This window comes from Salmo trutta, chromosome 28, assembly GCF_901001165.1.
Source record: "Salmo trutta chromosome 28, fSalTru1.1, whole genome shotgun sequence".
Taxonomy (NCBI): domain Eukaryota; kingdom Metazoa; phylum Chordata; class Actinopteri; order Salmoniformes; family Salmonidae; genus Salmo; species Salmo trutta.
In genome coordinates this window covers 6,311,476-6,333,087 of record NC_042984.1, presented here as the reverse complement: position 1 = coordinate 6,333,087, position 21,612 = coordinate 6,311,476, and the positions used below count along the sequence as shown (strand labels likewise).

The 21,612-nt window shown below is 41.3% G+C and overlaps 1 protein-coding gene across 1 annotated transcript in view; it reads left to right on the top strand.

The window, feature by feature from the left end:
• LOC115165324 (guanine nucleotide-binding protein G(k) subunit alpha) overlaps positions 1 to 21,612 on the top strand; it is a 75,073-nt gene that overhangs the window by 26,447 nt on the left and 27,014 nt on the right. The window contains exons 3-4 of the mRNA XM_029718394.1: positions 3,866 to 4,007; positions 13,191 to 13,348. Coding sequence (XP_029574254.1) covers positions 3,866 to 4,007; positions 13,191 to 13,348 — 300 coding nt within the window. The remainder of the gene's footprint in view (positions 1 to 3,865; positions 4,008 to 13,190; positions 13,349 to 21,612) is intronic.

Below are 21,612 nucleotides of genomic sequence, written 5' to 3'. Positions count from 1 at the left end.
GACTGTTGACATCCAGTGGAAGAATGGTGTCGTCTGCGTGGAGGTGTATCAGAGAATCACCAGCACCAAGAGCAACATCATTGATATATACAGAGAAAAGAGTCGGCAGTCACTTGAGAAATACAGCTGCACAGTATTGTCTCTTATCAATGGCTGTTATATCGTTTAGGACCTTGAGCGTGGCTGAGGTGCACCCATGACCAGCTCGGAAACCAGATTCCATAGTGGAGAAGGTACGGTGGGATTTGAAATGGTCGGTGATCTGTTTGTTAACTTGGCTTTCGAAGATTTTAGAAATGCAGGGCAGGATGGATGTAGGTCTATAACAGTTTGGGTCTAGAGTGTCTCCCCCTTTGAAGAGGGGGATGACCGCGGCATCTTTCCAATCTTTGTGGATCTCAGACGATACGAAAGAGTGGTTGAATAGGCTAGTAATAGGGGTTGCAACAATTTCGGCGGGTCATTTTAGAAAGAGAGGGTCCAGATTGTCTAGCCCAGCTGATTTGTAGGGATACAGATTTTGCAGCTCTTTCAGATCATCAGCTGTCTGGATTTGGGTGAAAGAGAAGCAGGGGGGGGGCTTGAACAAGTTTCTGCAAGGGGTGCTGAGATGTTGGCCGGGGTAGGGGTAGCCAGGTGGAAAGCATGGCCAGCCATAGAAAAATGCTTATTGAAATGATCAATTATCGTAGATTTATTGGTGGTGACAGTGTTTCCTTGCCTCAGTGCAGTGGGCAGCTGGGAGAATGTGCTCTTATCTTCCATGGACTTTAGTGTCCCAAAACTTTTTTGAATTAGTGCTACAGGATGCAAATTTCTGTTTGAACTAACTGACTGAGTATATTGGTTCCTGACTTCCCTGAAAAGTTGCATGTCGCGGGGGCTATTCGATGCTAATGCAGAACGCCACAGGATGTTTTTGTGCTGTTCAAGGGCAGTTAAGTCTGGGGTGAACCAAGGTCTATATTTGTTCTTAGGTCTTCATTTTTTGAATGGGGCATGCTTATTTAAGATGGCGAGGAAAGCACTTTTGAAGAGCAAACAGGCATCCTCAACTGACGGGATGAGGTCAATATCCTGCCAGGATACCCAGGCCAGGTCGATTAGAAAGGCCTGCTCGCTGAAGTGTTTTAGGGAGCGTTTGACAGTGATGAGGGGTGGTCGTTTGACCGCGGACCCATCACGCAGGCAGGCAATGAGGCAGTGATCGGTGAGATCCTGGTTGAAGACAGCAGAGGTCTATTTAGAGGGTAAGTTGGTAAGGATGATATCTAAGAGGGTGCCCATGGTTACGGATTTAGGGTTGTACCTGGTAGGTTCCTTAAGAATTTGTGTGAGATTGAGGGCATCTAGCTTAGATTGTAGGATGGCCGGGGTGTTAAGCATATCGCAGTTTAGGTCACCTAACAGTACGAACTCTGCCCCCCATCTATCTTCAATCAATTCACATATGGTGTCCATATGGTACACAGTTGGGGACCGTAGGGGGTCTATAACAAGCGGCAACATTGAGAGACTTGTTTCTGGAAAGTTGGATTTTTAAAAGTAGAAGCTCAAATTGTTTGGGCACAAAACTGGATAGTATGACAGAACTCAGTAGGCTATCTCTGCAGTAGATTGCAACTCCGCCCCCTTTGGCAGTTCTATCTTGTCGGAAGATGTTGTAGTTGGGGATGGACATTTTTGGTGGCCTTCCTAAGCCACCATAATGTAGAGACGAGGTTATGGTAGGATTTGAGTACAGTGGAGGTAAACCTAGGCATTGAATGACGATGAGAGAGGTTTTGTCTCTAGAGGCACCAGTTAAGCCAGGTGAGGTCACCGAGTAGGTGTGTCCAAACTTTTGACTGGTACTGTACTTTGGGTGGTAGACCATTCTTGATACACATGGGAAACTGTTGAGCGTGAAAAACCCAGTAGCGTTGCAGTTCTTGACTCAAACCCGCGTGCCTGACACCTAACTACTACCATACCCCGTTCAAAGGCAACTTACATTTTTTTTGTCTTGCCCATTTACCCTCTGAATAGCATTTACCTGGATTCACCTGGTCAGTCTGTCATGGAAGTAGTAGATAAGGGTCTTAATGTTTTCCCCCATACAATAATCTGTTCTCATAATGTTTAATTCTGGTCTAACTTTCTCTGTGCTCCCCAACGAGCCAAGCTCACCTTGACTAGCGAAAAGCCTAGCCTGTGGTCATTGGGTTGTCACAGCTGCCCGTGCTGCAGACCTGTTTGATGAAATCACCGTTTTAATAGTTCTTCAAAGTAGATAAGACATCGTTTCAAGACTGCTACAACTATCAATCGGTTAGTAGAGCTATACCTCCTGAACTGTCTCTATCCCTCTCGTTTGCTGTGTTGTGTACATTTCTCTCTCATGGGGTCGTTGTGCTGTGCCGGGAAGAATAAGAACAATGGATTCTGCTCATTGTTGTTAATTACAATGTTTTCTGAGCTGAACTAGGTTGAGTATTTGCCTATTGAAAACTACAACTCCCTAGAGCGTCCCACAGTCCATTCTTGATGTGATGTCTCTCGTGCTTGATAGGATTTGTCAACGGTGCGTTGAGCTCAGGAAAAAAATGAACTAAATGGAATTCAAGTAATTGAATCGGTCACTTTAGTTGTTTAATTATCAGAGGGAAAAAAATAGTTAATCGCTCAGCTCTAGTTGCAGCCCAAATGGAATTCTATCAAACTCGCAAAGACCACGATGGTAGCATGTTGCAGTCCAAACTGAATTCTAACAAACTTGTATGAGCCACATCAAAGGTTACTGTTACCATTTCTGGTGATGACATTTTAATAAGTTGTGTAACGGATCATTTTAACTTATCAAACAGTTGACTGATAAAAATGGCATTCGGAATATGCAGTACAGTATTTTGTGAGGGCTTAATGGTTCAGGGACAATCGGCATCGACAGCTGAGTTCAGCTCTGTCAGTCTGTGTTTGTTTTGTGTGTGTGTGTTTGTTTGTGCGTGTGACTGTGTTCTGTGTATGCATATAGAGACGCTATCCTCATTTAACATGGCACTGCTCAGGCAGAGCGCGGATGAAGGAAGCACCCATTACATAACAAACTAAACAATGGCCACAGATGCTAGCCTGGCATGGCCTGAATAGAATCCCAACCCTGGATTCCCACATTAAGAAAGCCCACGCCTCGTCACTCATGCACAATTCGCCATGCTATTAAAAGTTGATTGGTTTTTGAAATGTCTTGTCCTAAATGTCCACACATACAGGGACATTTCAGTCATCCCTTAGACTAGAGACTTCTGTGAAGCCAATACCTGTAACTTGAATTCCAGAAACCTTCCCTAAAATGACTAGGTTTATTTCCAGATATCCCAGTTGAAGAATTACTGGAATAAGAAGAGAATTCACCAACCAAGATTTCTGCAAACCAGGAACTTTGGAAAAGTCGCTACCCTACTTGTTTTTATCTGAAATCGAAAAGATCATCCTGAATGTTGTCCCGTTCTTGATCCGGGTTGCCTTTATTAGAGAGTGGCTGTGATCCAATGTCCTCACCACAGAGTGAGAATGCCTAATCCATTCCTTCATGCTAAGTGGATATTGATATTGGAATACACCCAGTGACTTCTGTGAAGCATTAAATGTTACTTGGGTTGATCTGAAACAGATCTAGGCTCAAATACTTGAAAAAAATCCTTTCAAATACTTTAAGTGTTTTCTTGAGTCTGCCAGATGGGAAGTTTCTGCAGTTTTGGGACTTTTTCTATTGGTTTATTAAACAAGCGCAACAGAGTATTTTTTTAAATAATATTTCATGTATTAGAAACCCAGGTCTGATCTGAAAATCTTAAAAGATCAACCTCTATGTCCTCCCATTCAGGATCATCCATGAGGCTGGCTACTCTGAGGAGGAGTGTAAACAGTACAGAGTGGTGGTGTACAGCAACACTATCCAGTCTATCATCGCCATCATCAGAGCCATGGGACGCCTAAAGATAGACTTTGGGGACGCCACACGAGCGGTAGGCATATTGTTCTGTCTCTGTGTTCCACTTGTTCTATGTATTCTAGACTAGCTGAATCAAGGGGTTGGGTTGTTCTTGAATATATTTTAAGTATCTGGAACTGGCTCCAGAATCCATTTGGGGGAAACACTGGTCAATTTATCAGTGATAATTGCTGTTCATTGACTACGGCTCAGCGTTCAACACCGTTATCCCCTCCAAGCTCGTCATCAAGCTTAGGATCGCCTCCATCCACTTCAACAGGGCGACAGTGGAGCAGCTTCAAGTTCCTCGGTGTCCAAATCACTAAAGGCTTAAAATGGTCCAAACACACACACACACAGTCGTGAAGAAGGCACGACAGTGCCTTTTCCCCCACAGGAGGTTGAAAAAGCTTGGCATGGTCCCTCCAATCCTCAAAAGGTTCGACAACGGTAGAATTGAGAACATATTGACTGGCTGCATCAGTCTGCTTGGTATGGCAATAGCACCGGCCCTCGATTGCATGGCCCCTACATAGGGTTGTGTGGACAGCCCAGTACATCACTGGGGTGGAGCTTCCTGCCATCCAGGACCTCTATACCAGGCGGTGTGAAAAGAAGGTCTGGAAAATCGTCAAAGACCCCAACCACCCAAGACCCCAACCACCCAAGACCCCAATCACCCAAGACCCCAACCACCCAAGACCCCAACCACCCAAGACCCCAACCACCCAAGACCCCAACCACCCAAGACCCCAACCACCCAAAGCCATAGACTCTTTTCGCTGCTGCTGCACGGCAGGAGGTACCGGTGCATCAAGTCTGACACCAACAAGCTCTTGAACAGCTTCTGTCCCCAAGCAATACGACTGATAAATAGCTAACAAAATAGCTACACTGACTGAGTTTACCTCGTATCTTTTATTGACTTTTTTATTTCAATATTTGCACACTTGTTTCTATGCACACTCACAGGGCCCTACACACTCATACACACTGTCACTCCAAAACACACACACACACACACACACACACACACACACACACACACACACACACACACACACACACACACACACACACACACACACACACACACACACATACATACACACATACATACATACATACATACATACAGTCATCCCAACACGCACATACATACATACAGTCATCCCAACACGCACATACATACATACATACAGTCATCCCAACACGCACATACATACATACATACAGTCATCCCAACACGCACATACATACATACATACAGTCATCCCAACACGCACATACATACATACATACAGTCATCCCAACACGCACATACATACATACATACAGTCATCCCAACACGCACATACATACATACATACATACAGTCATCCCAACACGCACATACATACATACATACATACAGTCATCCCAACACGCACATACATACATACATACATACAGTCATCCCAACACGCACATACATACATACATACATACAGTCATCCCAACACGCACATACATACATACATACATACAGTCATCCCAACACGCACATACATACATACATACATACATACAGTCATCCCAACACGCACATACATACATACATACAGTCATCCCAACACGCACATACATACATACATACATACAGTCATCCCAACACGCACATACATACATACATACATACATACAGTCATCCCAACACGCACATACATACATACATACATACATACAGTCATCCCAACACGCACATACATACATACATACATACATACAGTCATCCCAACACGCACATACATACATACATACATACATACAGTCATCCCAACACGCACATACATACATACATACATACATACAGTCATCCCAACACGCACATACATACATACATACATACATACAGTCATCCCAACACGCACGCACATACATACATACATACATACAGTCATCCCAACACGCACGCACATACATACATACATACATACATACAGTCATCCCAACACGCACGCACATACATACATACATACATACATACAGTCATCCCAACACGCACGCACATACATACATACATACATACAGTCATCCCAACACGCACATACATACATACATACATACAGTCATCCCAACACGCACATACATACATACATACATACAGTCATCCCAACACGCACATACATACATACATACATACAGTCATCCCAACACGCACATACATACATACATACATACAGTCATCCCAACACGCACATACATACATACATACATACATACAGTCATCCCAACACGCACATACATACATACATACATACATACAGTCATCCCAACACGCACATACATACATACATACATACATACAGTCATCCCAACACGCACATACATACATACATACATACATACAGTCATCCCAACACGCACATACATACATACATACATACATACAGTCATCCCAACACGCACATACATACATACATACATACAGTCATCCCAACACGCACATACATACATACATACATACAGTCATCCCAACACGCACATACATACATACATACATACAGTCATCCCAACACGCACATACATACATACATACATACATACATACAGTCATCCCAACACGCACATACATACATACATACATACATACATACATACAGTCATCCCAACACGCACATACATACATACATACATACATACATACAGTCATCCCAACACGCACATACATACATACATACATACATACATACAGTCATCCCAACACGCACATACATACATACATACATACATACAGTCATCCCAACACGCACATACATACATACATACATACATACAGTCATCCCAACACGCACATACATACATACATACATACATACATACAGTCATCCCAACACGCACATACATACATACATACATACATACATACAGTCATCCCAACACGCACATACATACATACATACATACATACATACAGTCATCCCAACACGCACATACATACATACATACATACATACATACAGTCATCCCAACACGCACATACATACATACATACATACATACATACAGTCATCCCAACACGCACATACATACATACATACATACATACATACAGTCATCCCAACACGCACATACATACATACATACATACATACATACAGTCATCCCAACACGCACATACATACATACATACATACATACATACAGTCATCCCAACACGCACATACATACATACATACATACATACATACAGTCATCCCAACACGCACATACATACATACATACATACATACATACAGTCATCCCAACACGCACATACATACATACATACATACATACATACAGTCATCCCAACACGCACATACATACATACATACATACATACATACAGTCATCCCAACACGCACATACATACATACATACATACATACATACAGTCATCCCAACACGCACATACATACATACATACATACATACATACAGTCATCCCAACACGCACATACATACATACATACATACATACATACAGTCATCCCAACACGCACATACATACATACATACATACATACATACAGTCATCCCAACACGCACATACATACATACATACATACATACATACAGTCATCCCAACACGCACATACATACATACATACATACATACAGTCATCCAACACGCACATACATACATACATACATACATACAGTCATCCCAACACGCACATACATACATACATACATACATACAGTCATCCCAACACGCACATACATACATACATACATACATACAGTCATCCCAACACGCACATACATACATACATACATACATACAGTCATCCCAACACGCACATACATACATACATACATACATACAGTCATCCCAACACGCACATACATACATACATACATACATACAGTCATCCCAACACGCACATACATACATACATACATACATACAGTCATCCCAACACGCACATACATACATACATACATACATACAGTCATCCCAACACGCACATACATACATACATACATACATACAGTCATCCCAACACGCACATACATACATACATACATACATACAGTCATCCCAACACGCACATACATACATACATACATACAGTCATCCCAACACGCACATACATACATACATACATACAGTCATCCCAACACGCACATACATACATACATACATACATACAGTCATCCCAACACGCACATACATACATACATACATACAGTCATCCCAACACGCACACACACTGTCACTCCAACACACTGTCGTAGCGTTGACTATCATTAAATGTGAAGACTGTATATTATCACATCAATTCTCTGTGTAATTGTAATTACGTCATTAAACTAATGATGCAACTTTAACAAGGAAGTCGGGGCACCACGGGAACATGTTGTTTAGAGTGTCAATTTCCCGAATTTAACTCTCTTCAGATATTTTCATATCTTATCGACTACAGTCACTTATTAATTTATTATTACCTCATCAGTCATATTCTGAATGTCTCAAACCCTTGGATATCTTCACGAACCCTAGCCTAGATCATGAATCAGTGATATACAAATAGTTTTAATGATTTATTTACTAACTAGCTTAATTACATAAACACACACACACACAAATAGGCCATACATTGGTATCTGACATGATAGAAAAGTCCCTGGTGGGCTAAGCCTATATGACGGCTTGGTAGACAAAGGAAAGGGGTGGGGGACAGCTCAAGAGCAGGAAACTCAGAGCTGATAACTACACTCATGGAAATTGCTAATACTTTGAACATTAACAACCATTAGTTCGATAATAAATTGCAATTTACATATTTACGAGTATGTTTTGGTTGTCTCCCTCTGCGATCGCCGGTCCGTCTACTGGATAGTCATTTGACAGAAAGCCTCAGGTTTGTCCACCAGAGATCAGAGTCCGTCGGAGTTGTAGGTTGTTATAATGGATACTTCAGAGTAGGGGAGAGCGAGGTATGTCGTCACACTTTTCACGCTGTCTAACATTTACTGGGCACAATGCATCACAATGGTATAAATGTCATACCAAATGAAAGAAGGAAGTCTTGGGCACATTTTGTATTCATTACATCTTCATATCTTATTTCAGTACGGAGTTGTAGACCGTTAAATAGAGAGTGTACTTGTGACAATTTGCCCCATCAGTGGGTAAATTGTCACACTACGTCGGGTAAATTATCACCTTGGATTATCAACAAATAAGAACACAACATATTGATTTTTAATTTCAAATTCAAAACCAAATTCAACTTCATTAAAGAACTCTAAATAAAAACAATCATGCCTTTTCAATCAAAACAATAATGCTGGCAGAGCACACATTCATTAAGTGGCACGGCGACTTTACTTTGAAATCGAACGTTCTCTGGCGTGCACATAGATCCACGGTATTTGTTGGGATCGTTATGGAATGTAATGGTGCAGATAACTTGCTTAAATGTTTAAAGTCTTAACAAAACAGACGTGGTGTTTAAACACACTAATGCACCGTTTTGTAACAGCCTATACGACGTACATCCGTATCTGACTAATCAGACCCATCTTCAGAGTCACAGTTCTGGCACACATAAATTGCCTGGCCTGAGGTGCAAGCATCATGGGCTCATTTGTTGCATCTCACATACTTCACCCTATTCTCCTTTGGAACGCTGTTTTAAGATGGCTCCACACAGATGAGGCAGAAGCACTCCTCTTCATCTGACGAAGACTCTTCAAGCTGCTTGTTCTTTGCTGATCCGGATTTTGACCCCCGGCCCCCCCCCCGTTTCCCTTTCTTCGGAAACAGCCTTTTGCTAGATTGTGCCTTATTCATTTCCATTTCTAGTGCCTGCTTCACTGGTGTGTCAGTTAGAATTGCGGTTTTGCGCCGTTTTCTGCCTTGTCAAGCTGGTTTTCAGGGGGCCAGCTTTTTGATATGGCGGATGTCCTCTGGAGTTGGTAGTCCGCTGTCAGCAATGGCAGTGCTGGGCAAGGGTGAGCTGGTGCTGGCATAAGAACTGGGCAGGTCTGTGTCTGAGCTCGTGCTAGGCAGGGCTGGAATGGTGCTGGGGCCTGGCAGGGCTGGAATGGTGCTGGGGCCTGGCAGGGCTGGCATGGTGCTGGGGCCTGGCAGGGCTGGCATGGTGCTGGGGCCTGGCAGGGCTGGCATGGTGCTGGGGCCTGGCAGGGCTGGAATCACACGCTGTATTGATGTGCCTCTTTAGCGGCCCGTAGACAGACATGTCTAAGGGTTGAAGCCGATGAGAGCAATGGGGTGGGAATGACAGCATAATTATGCCATTTTCTTTGGCATAATTGAGTCCATCAATGAGACTCGTGGTTTTGTCCAAAAGGAGTAAACGGGGCTTCTTCTTTGAGTACTTCGTATGCTCGATGAAATGTTTCAGGAAGTCAACAAAGTGCACATCTTTCATCCACCCAGAGGGATTTTCCCTTCCTTTTCGGGCCAGGTGGCCCGTTGATCAGGAAATGATTGCGAACGTTGACACGGGGGGAATATAAAATATGGAGGTATACTGTTCTGAGGGTTCCTCTTTCAGCGGAGGTCAGTGACCCTACTTGTTTGAACCCACCACTTTGTCAGGTTTATGTACAGTGGTCACCTCAGTTTCATCGACATTCCATATGTCTCCTGGTCCAACTTGATATCTCTGTATCACTTCTGCTACATTGTCGAAGAAGCATGAACATTTTCTCTGTTGAAGCTACTTGTCCTGGCAAGCATAGTTGCCTCTGTCTTTCTCAGCGATAGCATTGGGTGTTGCTTTAAGAAGCCTGTAAAACACCCCGAGCTGGCCTTTTCTGCCCACATTGGCGCGAACTTCAGCTGGTGTGCCACAGCAAACTGGTAGGCAAGTCTTCTGATCTCACTTGGCGACAGACCAAAATAAATGTCAGTTGGCTTAGTAATATACTGAACATGCTGCCACCCCTACACTCTAACCACTAGGCTACCTGCCGCCCCCACACTCTAACCACTAGGCCACCTGCCGCCCCTACACTCTAACCACTAGGCCACCTGCCGCCCCTACACTCTAACCACTAGGCCACCTGCCGCCCCTACACTCTAACCACTAGGCTACCTGCCGCCCCTACACTCTAACCACTAGGCTCCCTGCCGCCCCTACACTCTAACCACTAGGCTCCCTGCCGCCCCTACACTATAACCCTTAGTCTACCTGCCTCTACACTCTAACCACTAGGCTACCTGCCGCCCCTACACTCTAACCACTAGGCTACCTGCCGCCCCTACACTCTAACCACTAGGCTACCTGCCTCTACACTCTAACCACTAGGCTACCTGCCGCCCCTACACTCTAACCACTAGGCTACCTGCCGCCCCTCCACTCTAACCACTAGGCCACCTGCCGCCCCTGTCTACTGTATCATTGATTGTATGTTGTTTTACTCCATGTGTAACTCTGTAACTCTGTAACTCTGTGTTTTTGTATGTTGTCGAACTGCTTTGCTTTATCTTGGCCAGGTCGCAGTTGTAAATGAGAACTTATTCTCAACTTGCCTACCTGGTTAAATAAAGGTGAAATAAAATAAAAATGAGGTCACCAAATGAAACAAACTCGACAGGACTGTTCCTTAAGTGTCCACGGACCATTTCCAACTGCTTGGAATAGAGAAATACTGTTCAATTATTCAAAAGTTTTGATGTCCCAGTGTCTCTCTGTGTTCCACAGTTTACATTCCAGTCTCGAACACTACAGAGCGTAGAGACAGTGTATTTTACGGCCGCCATAAGGCGGTCCCCTCCCTCTACCTTCCCCTCTGCGGGGGAGAGAGAGGGCACTATAGTGAGGACACACTGTAACCTGATCCTTCACATTTTCACAGGAGAGTTATGACCACACACACACACACACAGTCACTCCAACACACACACACACACACACACACACACACACACACACACACACACACACACACACACACACACACAGTCACTCCAAAACACAAACACTCACTCCATGCTCACTCACACATAATATGCACATACATTTATACTGACTCCACACCTGCACACCCACTCACATACAAGCTGCTGCTACTCTGTTTATCTTATATCCTGTTGCCTAGTCACCTTCCCCCTATACATATCTACCTCCATCCTTCCCCCTATACATATCTACCTCCATCCTTCCCCCTATACACATCTACCTCCATCCTTCCCCCTATACATATCTACCTCCATCACTACAGTATCCCTGTTCCCACTCCCCTATACATATCTACCTCCATCACTCCAGTATCCCTGTCTCCTTACCCCTATACATATCTACCTCCATCCTTCTCCCTATACATATCTACCTCCATCACTCCAGTATCCCTGTCTCCTTACCCCTATACATATCTACCTCCATCACTCCAGTATCCCTGTCTCCTTACCCCTATACATATCTACCTCCATCCTTCTCCCTATACATATCTACCTCCATCACTCCAGTATCCCTGTCTCCTTACCCCTATACATATCTACCTCCATCCTTCTCCCTATACATATCTACCTCCATCACTCCAGTATCCCTGTCTCCTTCCCCCTATACATATCTACCTCCATCCTTCCCCCTATACATATCTACCTCCATCACTCCAGTATCCCTGTTCCCTTCCCCTATACATATCTACCTCCATCACTCCAGTATCCCTGTTCCCTTCCCCTATACATATCTACCTCCATCCTTCCCCCTATACATATCTACCTCCATCACTCCAGTATCCCTGTCTCCTTCCCCCTATACATATCTACCTCCATCACTCCAGTATCCCTGTTCCCTTCCCCTATACATATCTACCTCCATCACTCCAGTATCCCTGTTCCCTTCCCCTATACATATCTACCTCCATCCTTCCCCCTATACATATCTACCTCCATCCTTCCCCTATACATATCTACCTCCATCACTCCAGTATCCCTGTTCCCTTCCCCTATACATATCTACCTCCATCACTCCAGTATCCCTTCATGTAAATATGGTGTTGGAACTGACTTTTTAAATATATCCTTACTTATTACTTTGTGTATTCATATTTCTTATTCTTATTTCTCGTGTGTTTTTTTTCTAGTAATACATTGTTGTTGATAATTGCATGTTTTAGTTTGCAAAGAAAGGCATTTCACTGTGCTTGTGCACGTGACATTAAAACTTAATCAACCAATCAATCAGTGTTCTAATGGGGATGTCTCTGTTGCCAGGACGATGCCCGTCAGCTGTTTGTATTGGCTGGTACAACGGCAGAGGGTGTGATCTCATCAGATCTGACCGGCGTGATACGGAGACTGTGGACGGACAGCGGTGTCCAGACCTGCTTCCTGCGCTCCAGAGAGTACCAGCTCAATGACTCTGCCTCCTAGTAAGACACACACGGACAGACAGACAGAGTGTACACACACACACACACACATTTTTTACATGTTAGTCAATTAGCAGACGCTCTTATCCGGAGCGACTTACAATTTGTGCATTTATCGTAACATAGCTATGTGAGACAAGCAATCGTATGATGTACATTTTCCCTCAACAAAGTATTTATCAGCAAAGTCACTTCTAGTAGGGGGGGAGAGGAGAGTCGAGGTGCCGTGAGAGTTAGTTTAAGAAACTCTTCAAAGCGGTAGGGTTTAAGACGTTTTTAGAAAGATGGGCAAGGGACTACGCTGTCCTGACTTTAGGAGGAAACTTGTTCCACCATTGGGGTGCCAGGACAGAGAAGAGCTTTGACTGGGCTAAGCGGGAGCTGCCTTCCCGTAGTGGTGGGAGGGACAAGAGACCAGAGGTGGCGGAAAGGAATGCTAAGTTTGGGATGTAGGATTTTAGCACACACACCTTTTCCACTTCTCATGCCTATTAACTGGTTTAATGTACACGTAATCAGAGATACACACTGGCAGTTTACAATGCAGGAAGTAGGAACTGAATTGCTGAATTGTTCTTTACACAGAGGGAGAAAGCGAGCATGATGCTGGTGAATTTGCACGTCCCATGTAATGTAGGTGGTAACGATGAGTCAAAAATCCACTTAGCCAAATGAAGTGTGTGTGTGTGTGTGTGTGTGTGTGTGTGTGTGTGTGTGTGTGTGTGTGTGTGTGTGTGTGTGTGTGTGTGTGTGTTTACCGCTTTGTGTAGCTGTTAGCATTGATGCTAATGAAGACTGGCTTCTAGTAGATGGAAAGGCTTTCCGAAAAACCTTCTCAATTTAATGTTAACTACAAAATAGCCTCTGCTTACCTGGAAGAATGATATCATGATTATTTTAGTCAATCCAGTGGGTATTTCTTTAGCAAACTCTACCATGTACGCTAAACAACAGTCTCTTGCTAGAATAAAAAAATCTAAAAATCTAAATCAAAATTTCGCAGATTTTTTTCCCCACACCTCAAAAGTTGTCTCTAATGTGTTTTTAAGCATTGTTGTGGACTTACAACATCCAATTTAGTTGTTAAAAGAAAAAAAAGTGATTTTTGAGAGTGAAAACCTGAAAACAATTGGATGAACGGAAACCTGGAAAATCTAAAAGGAATTTGGGAAAGAACAAAATAACAGATGTTATAAGGCCCTACCTAATGGTAATTTTGTATTAATTTAGGCTATGTAAAATGTGAAAGATTTAATAGTTAAGATTGATATAACCCTTTATTTTTTCAATTTAACCTTTTTTTAAATTAATTTTTCTGTTTTAATAAAATAAATACAGGGCCTTTGGAAAGTACTGTCCCCTTTACGTTAGTCTTATTCTAAAATTGATTACGGTAAATTCCGGACTATAAGCCGCAACTTTTTTCCCAGGCTTTGAACCTCGCGGCTTAAACAATGACGCGGCTAATATATGGATTTTTCCCGCTTTCAATAAATTTTTTTTTAAAAAAACACATTCTGTGACGTGCTCAGTTTTTTGGCAGCATGAAGCTTTCATTAGACCAATGAAATTGCCGAACGGGTTAAGGTCAAACAACTTTTTTGTTTACTGTTTAGATTAAATCGAGCGCTCTCAAACTTCCCATCATTCTGATTACGGTAGTCATTTTACATTTACATTTACATTTTAGTCATTTAGCAGACGCTCTTATCCAGAGCGACTTACAGTAGTGAATGCATACATTTCATGCATATTTTTTTTTTATACTGGCCCCCCGTGGGAATCGAACCCACAACCCTGGCGTTGCACACCCTCATCATGGCAAAGACACGGAGAAATGCATATGATGCAGCTTTCAAGTTGAAGGCGATTGATCTGGCTGTTGGAAAAGGAAATAGAGCTGCTGCACGGGAGCTTGGTCTTAATGAGTCGATGATAAGACGTTGGAAACAGCAGCGTGAGGAATTGACTCAGTGCAAAAAGACAACTAAAGCTTACTGCAATTATTTTTGTTGTTGTTACAAGCCGTGTTTCGTTAAAGCCTGTGTAAAGTTCATTTGTTTCAATGTACCGGTAGGCACCTGCGGCTTATAGACATGTGCGGCTTATTTATGTTCAAAATAATAATATTTTTTTTAATTCAGTGGGTGTGGCTTATATTCAGGTGCGCTTAATAGTCCGGAAATTACGGTAAATAGTTTTTTCCCTCATCAATCTACACACAATACCCCATAATTACAAAGCAAAAACAGGTTTATAGAAATGTTTGCAAATGTAGTGAAAAGAAATTTCACATTTATATAAGTACTTAGTACTTTGTTGAAGTACCTTTGGGATTACAGCCTCGAGTGTTCTTGGGTATGACAATACAAGCTTGCCACCCCTGTATTTGGGGAGTTTCTCCCATTCTTCTCTGCATATCCTCTCTTGGATAGGGAGCGTCGCTGCGCAGCTATTTTCAGGTCTCTCCAGAAATGTTTGATCGGGTTCAAGTCCGGGCTCTGGCTGGGCCACTCAAGGACATTCAGAAACTTGTCCCGGAACCACTCCTGTGTTGTCTTGGCTGTGTGCTTAGGGTCATTTTTTAATTTTTATTTCACCTTTATTTTACCAGGTAGGCAAGTTGAGAACAAGTTCTAATTTACAACTGCGACCTGGCCAAGATAAAGCAAAGGAGTTCGACACATACAACAACACAGTGTTACACATGGAATAAATACAGTAGAAAAACACATCTATATACAAAGTGTGCAAATGAGGTGAGATAAGGGAGGCAAGGCAATAAATTGGCCATGGTGGCAAAGTAAATACAATATACCAATTAAACACTGGAATGGTAGATGTGCAGTAGATGAATGTGCAAAGTAAAAATACTGGGGTGCAAAGGAGCAAGATAAATAAATACAGTAGGGGATGAGGTAGTTGTTCGGGCTATTTACAGATGGGCTATGTGCAGTGATCTGTGAGCTGCTCTGACAGCTGGTGCTTAACCTCACTAGGGTAGGGGGCACTATTTTCACCTCCGGATGAAAAGCGTGCCCAAAGTAAACTGCCTGTTACTCAGGCCCAGAAGCAAGGATATGCATATAAGATTAGGTAGATTTGGATAGAAAACACTCTAAAGTTTCCAAAACTGTTAAAATAATGTCTGTGAGTATAACAGAACTGATATGGCAGGGGAAAACCTGAGAAAAATCCATCCAGGAAGTGGGATTTTTTGTTTGTTTGTAGTTTTCCATTGACTGCCTATACAGATTCCATTGACTTCGGACTCAAATTGCACTACCTATGGCTTCCACTAGATGTCAACAGTCTTTAGAAATTGTTTCAGGCTTGTATTCTGAAAAATGAGGGAGTAAGACCACTCTGAATGAGTGGACACTGCAGTGTCCCAGAGGTTTTTCATGCGCATGACCGAGAGCGCGCCTTTCTTGTTTTCCTTTTATATTGACAAAGCTTTTGTCCGGTTGAAATATTATTGATTATTATGACTAAAAACAACCTGAGGATTGATTATAAACATCGTTTGACATGTTTCTACGAACTTTACTGATACTTTTCGGATTTTTCGTCTGCCTGTTGTGATTGCCTTTGAGCCTGTGGACTCACCAGCAGCAAGAGCAACATCATTGATGTATACAGAGAAGAGAATCAGCCCAAGAATTGAACCCTGTGGCACCCCCATAGACTGCCAGAGGTCCGGACAACAGGCCCTCCGATTTGACACACTGAACTCTATCGGAGAAGTAGTTGGTGAACCAGGCAAGGCAATCATTTGAGAAACCAAGGCTGTTGAGTCTGCCGATAAGGATGTGGTGATTGACAGTCGAAAGCCTTAGCCAGGTCGATGAATACAGCTGCACAGTATTGTTTCTTATCAATGGCGGTTATTATATCGTTTAGGACCTTGAGCGTGGCTGTGGTGCACCCATGACCAGCTCTGAAACCAGATTGCATAGCGGAGAAGGTATGGTGGGATTCGAAATGGTCGGCAATCTGTTTGTTAACTTGGCTTTCGAAGACCTTTAGAAAGGCAGGGTAGGATAGATATAGGTCTGTAGCAGTTTGGGTCAAGAGTGTCCCCCCCTTTGAAGAGGGGGATGTCCACAGCTGCTTTCCAATCTTTGGGAATCTCAGACGACACAAAAGAGGTTGAACAGGCTAGTAATAGGGGTTGCAACAATTTCAGAAATAAAGGGTCCAGATTGTCTTGCCTGGCTGATTTTGTAGGGGTCCAGATTTTGCAGCTCTTTCAGAACATTGTTTTACACTGACATGCACTGTCAACTGTGACCTTATACACACAGGTGTGTGCCTTTCCAAATCATGTCAAATCAACCTGTTTTTGCTTTGTCATTATGGGGTATTGTGTGTAAATTGATGAGGTGGAAAATGCTGTTTTTAATTGATTTTAGAATAAGGCTGTAACCGTAACACTGTGGAAAAAGTCAATGGGTCTGATACTTTCCGAATGCAATTTAATTTGAAGAACAAACATTGTGGCGATTCAAATCTTGCAGTTAAACTGTCAATAATACTTTTATAATCTCAAGAGAAGACAGGTTTAATGTTCTCTTACTTGAAAATGATCCTTGCCATATAGTCTTAGACCAGTGTTTCCCAAACTCGGGACCCCTAGGGACCCCTGGGGACACCTCACCTACTACTTTAACTATTTGGCTGGCCATTCTACGTACTTATGGAGAACACTGTCTCTGAGAAGTTAAATAGTGTTTATTTCATGCTAAACCTCAGAGGAGGTGCAGAAACGGGATCAGTAGAGAGAGACAGAGGAGAACAAGACCCATCTTGTCTGTTTACAATGCAGCTTTTTTTGAGAATATAAGCCTAGCTACCTGATCGAGCTGATTTGCATTCAACAATGCAGTGAGAGATTTATGATAAACAATGTCAACACTAACATTACTCAGCTGTTATCATTTCAGTTATGAAATATTAGTTGGTCTATTGTGTAAATGAATGAATTACGCTGTAGATTGACAAGTAAGGTATTTGTAATTTATACTCCGAGTCGGTATTCATATCATAAGAAGAAATTCCCCTCGACCACTCCCACAAATTGGGGAAACCAAACATTATTTTCCATTGAGCCCATTGTTAAAGAACCAACTTTGTTGTTATACAAAACATGCCTAAAAGCTGCTGTGTTTTTCAATGAAAGTATTCACACCTCTTGACTTTCTCCACATTTTGTTGTGTTACAGCCTGAATTGAACATGTATTAAATGGAGTTTTTTGTTACTGGTCTACTACACACAATACCCCATAATGTCAAAGTGGAACTATGTATATCGAATTTTTCATCAAAAATGAAAAGCTGGAATGTCTTCAGTTGATAACTAGTTAACCTCTTTGTTAGGGCAAGCCTTAACACATTTTTTCACTCCTGAATTTATTAAGTCACAAGTTGCATGGACTCACTCTGCAACAATAGTGTTTAATATGATTTTTGAATGACTCATCTCTGTACCCCACACATATAATTATCTGTAAGGTCTCTGTCAATTTCAAACACCTATTCAACCACAAAGACCAGGGAGGTTTTCCAATGGTTTGCAGAGAAAGGAACCTATTGCTAGATGGGTAAAATTTAAAAAAGCAGACATTGAATATCCCTTTGAGCACGGTGAAGTATCAATACACCCAGTCACTGCAAAGATACAGGCGTCCTTCCTAACTCAGTTGTCGGAGAGGAAGGAAACCGCTCAGGGATTTCACCATGAGGCCAATGGTGAATTTAAAACAGTTATAGAGTTGAATGGCTGTGATAGGCGGAAACTGAGGATGGATCAACAACATTGTAGTTACTCCACAATACTTATCGAATTGACAGAATGAAAAGATGGAAGCTTGTACAGAATAAAAAATATTCCAAAACATGCATCCTGTTTACAACAAGGCACTGAAGTAACACTGCAAGAAATGTGGCAAAGCAATTTGAGGATGAAAAGTTGTTTGGGGAAAAGACAAAACATTACTGAGTACCACTCAACATAGTGATGGCTGTACCATTTTATTTTTTATTTCAACTTTATTTAACCAAGTAGGCCAGTTGAGAACAAGTTCTCATTGTCAAATGCGACCTGGCCAAGATAAAGCAAAGCAGTGCAACAAAAACAACAGAGTTACACATGGGATGAACAAATGTACAGTCAATAACAAGAGATCTGTATACAGTGTGTGCAAATAAAGGAGGTAAGGCAATAAATAGGCCATAGTGGCAAAGTAATTACATTTTAGCAATTAACACTGGAGTTATATGTGCAGATGAGGTTGTGCAAGTAGAAATACTGGTGTTCTCTCATATATATATATATTTATTTAATTTATATTTAATATATATTTAATTTATATAATATATATTTATTTATTTATTTAATTTATATAATATATATTTATTTATTTATTTAATTTATATAATATATATTTAATTTATATAATATATTTAATTTATATAATATATATTTATTTAATTTATATAATATATATTTATTTAATTTATATAATATATATTTATTTAATTTATATAATATATATTTAATTTAATTTATATAATATATATTTAATTTATATAATATATATTATATATATATTTAATTTATATAATATATATTATATATATATATATATATATATATATATATATATATTTTATATATAGAACACCTGTATTTCTACTTGCACAACCTCATCTGCACATATATAACTCCAGTGTTAATTGCTAAAATGTAATTACTTTGCCACTATGTATATATATTTTATATATAGCATGTGCAAATGAGGTAGGATAAGAGAGGTAAGGCAATAAATCGGTCATGGTGGAGAAGGAATTACAATATAGCAATTAAACACTGGAATGGTAGATATGCAAGTAGAGATACTGGGGTGCAAAAGAGCAGAAAAACAAATAAGGGGATGAGGTAGGTAGTTGGATGGGCTATTTACAGATGGGCTGTGTACAGCTGCAGTGATCGGGAAGCTGCTCTAACAGCTGATGCTTAGTTAGTGAGGGAGATATGTCTCCAACTTCAGTGAAGTTGTACCATTTTACGGGTATGCTTGTAATCATTAAGGTTTTTCAGGGTAAAAAAATAAACGGAATGGAGCTAAGCACAGGCAAAATCCTAGAGGAAAACCTGGTTCAGTCTGCTTTCCACCAGACACTGGGAGATGAATTCACCTTTCAAGCAGGACAATAATCTAAAACACAAGGCCAAATCTACACGGGAGATGCTTACCAAGAAAACAGTGAATGTTCCTGAGTGGCCAAGTTAGAGTTTTGAAAATCTATGGCAAGACCTGAAAATGGTTGTCTAGCAATGATTAAAAAAAAATAATTATGAAATGAATTGAAATGTATGCATTCACTACTGTAAGTCGCTCTGGATAAGAGCGTCTGCTAAATGACTAAAATGTAAATGTAAATCAACAACCAATTTGACAGAGCTTGAAGAATGTTGAAAAGGATAATGGGCACATATTGTACAATCCAGGTGTGGAAAGATAGCGGCTGGTGTGGAAAGCTCATAGAGACATAGCTGCAGTTGGGTCGCGACCACACCAGGCGACATGTTGAAAGATCAATGTCAGTCTAGTGGGACTTTGTTGCCCTGTGTCCTCCAATTGTTCACATGGCTGGCTGCATTTTGCTACCACCAAAAACATTGAAGATAGAAAAATGAAATAATGGGCTAAGGACCCAGAAAACGGAGGCAGTAGGAGAACCTATTCAAGTAAATATATTTTGAAAATGATAAAGCTGTATTAATACGTAGCTAGCTAGTTAGCTTGCTACAGTCACTAACTTAGCATGCAGGCTAATTCAAATACTTGTGTGCAGGTTAACTTTACATATAGTTAGCTAAGTGAATTAAATATCACTAGCTAGTCATCTTGATGTACAGTGCATTCGGAAAGTATTCAGACTCCTTGACTTCCCCCCCCAAAAAAATTACATTACAGGCTTATTCTAAAATGGATCAAATAAAACATGTTCTTCATCAATCTAGACACAATACCCCATGATGACAAAGTGAAAACAGGGTTTTAGAAATTTTTGCAAATGTATAAAAAAAAATAAGATACCTTATTTATTCAGACCCTTTGCTATGAGACTTGAAATTGAGCTCAGGTGCATCCTGTGTCCATTGATCATCCTTAAGATGTTTCTAAAACTTGATTGTCATCATGGGGTATTGTGTCTAGATTGATGATAATAAAAAAAGTTATCCATTTTAGAATAA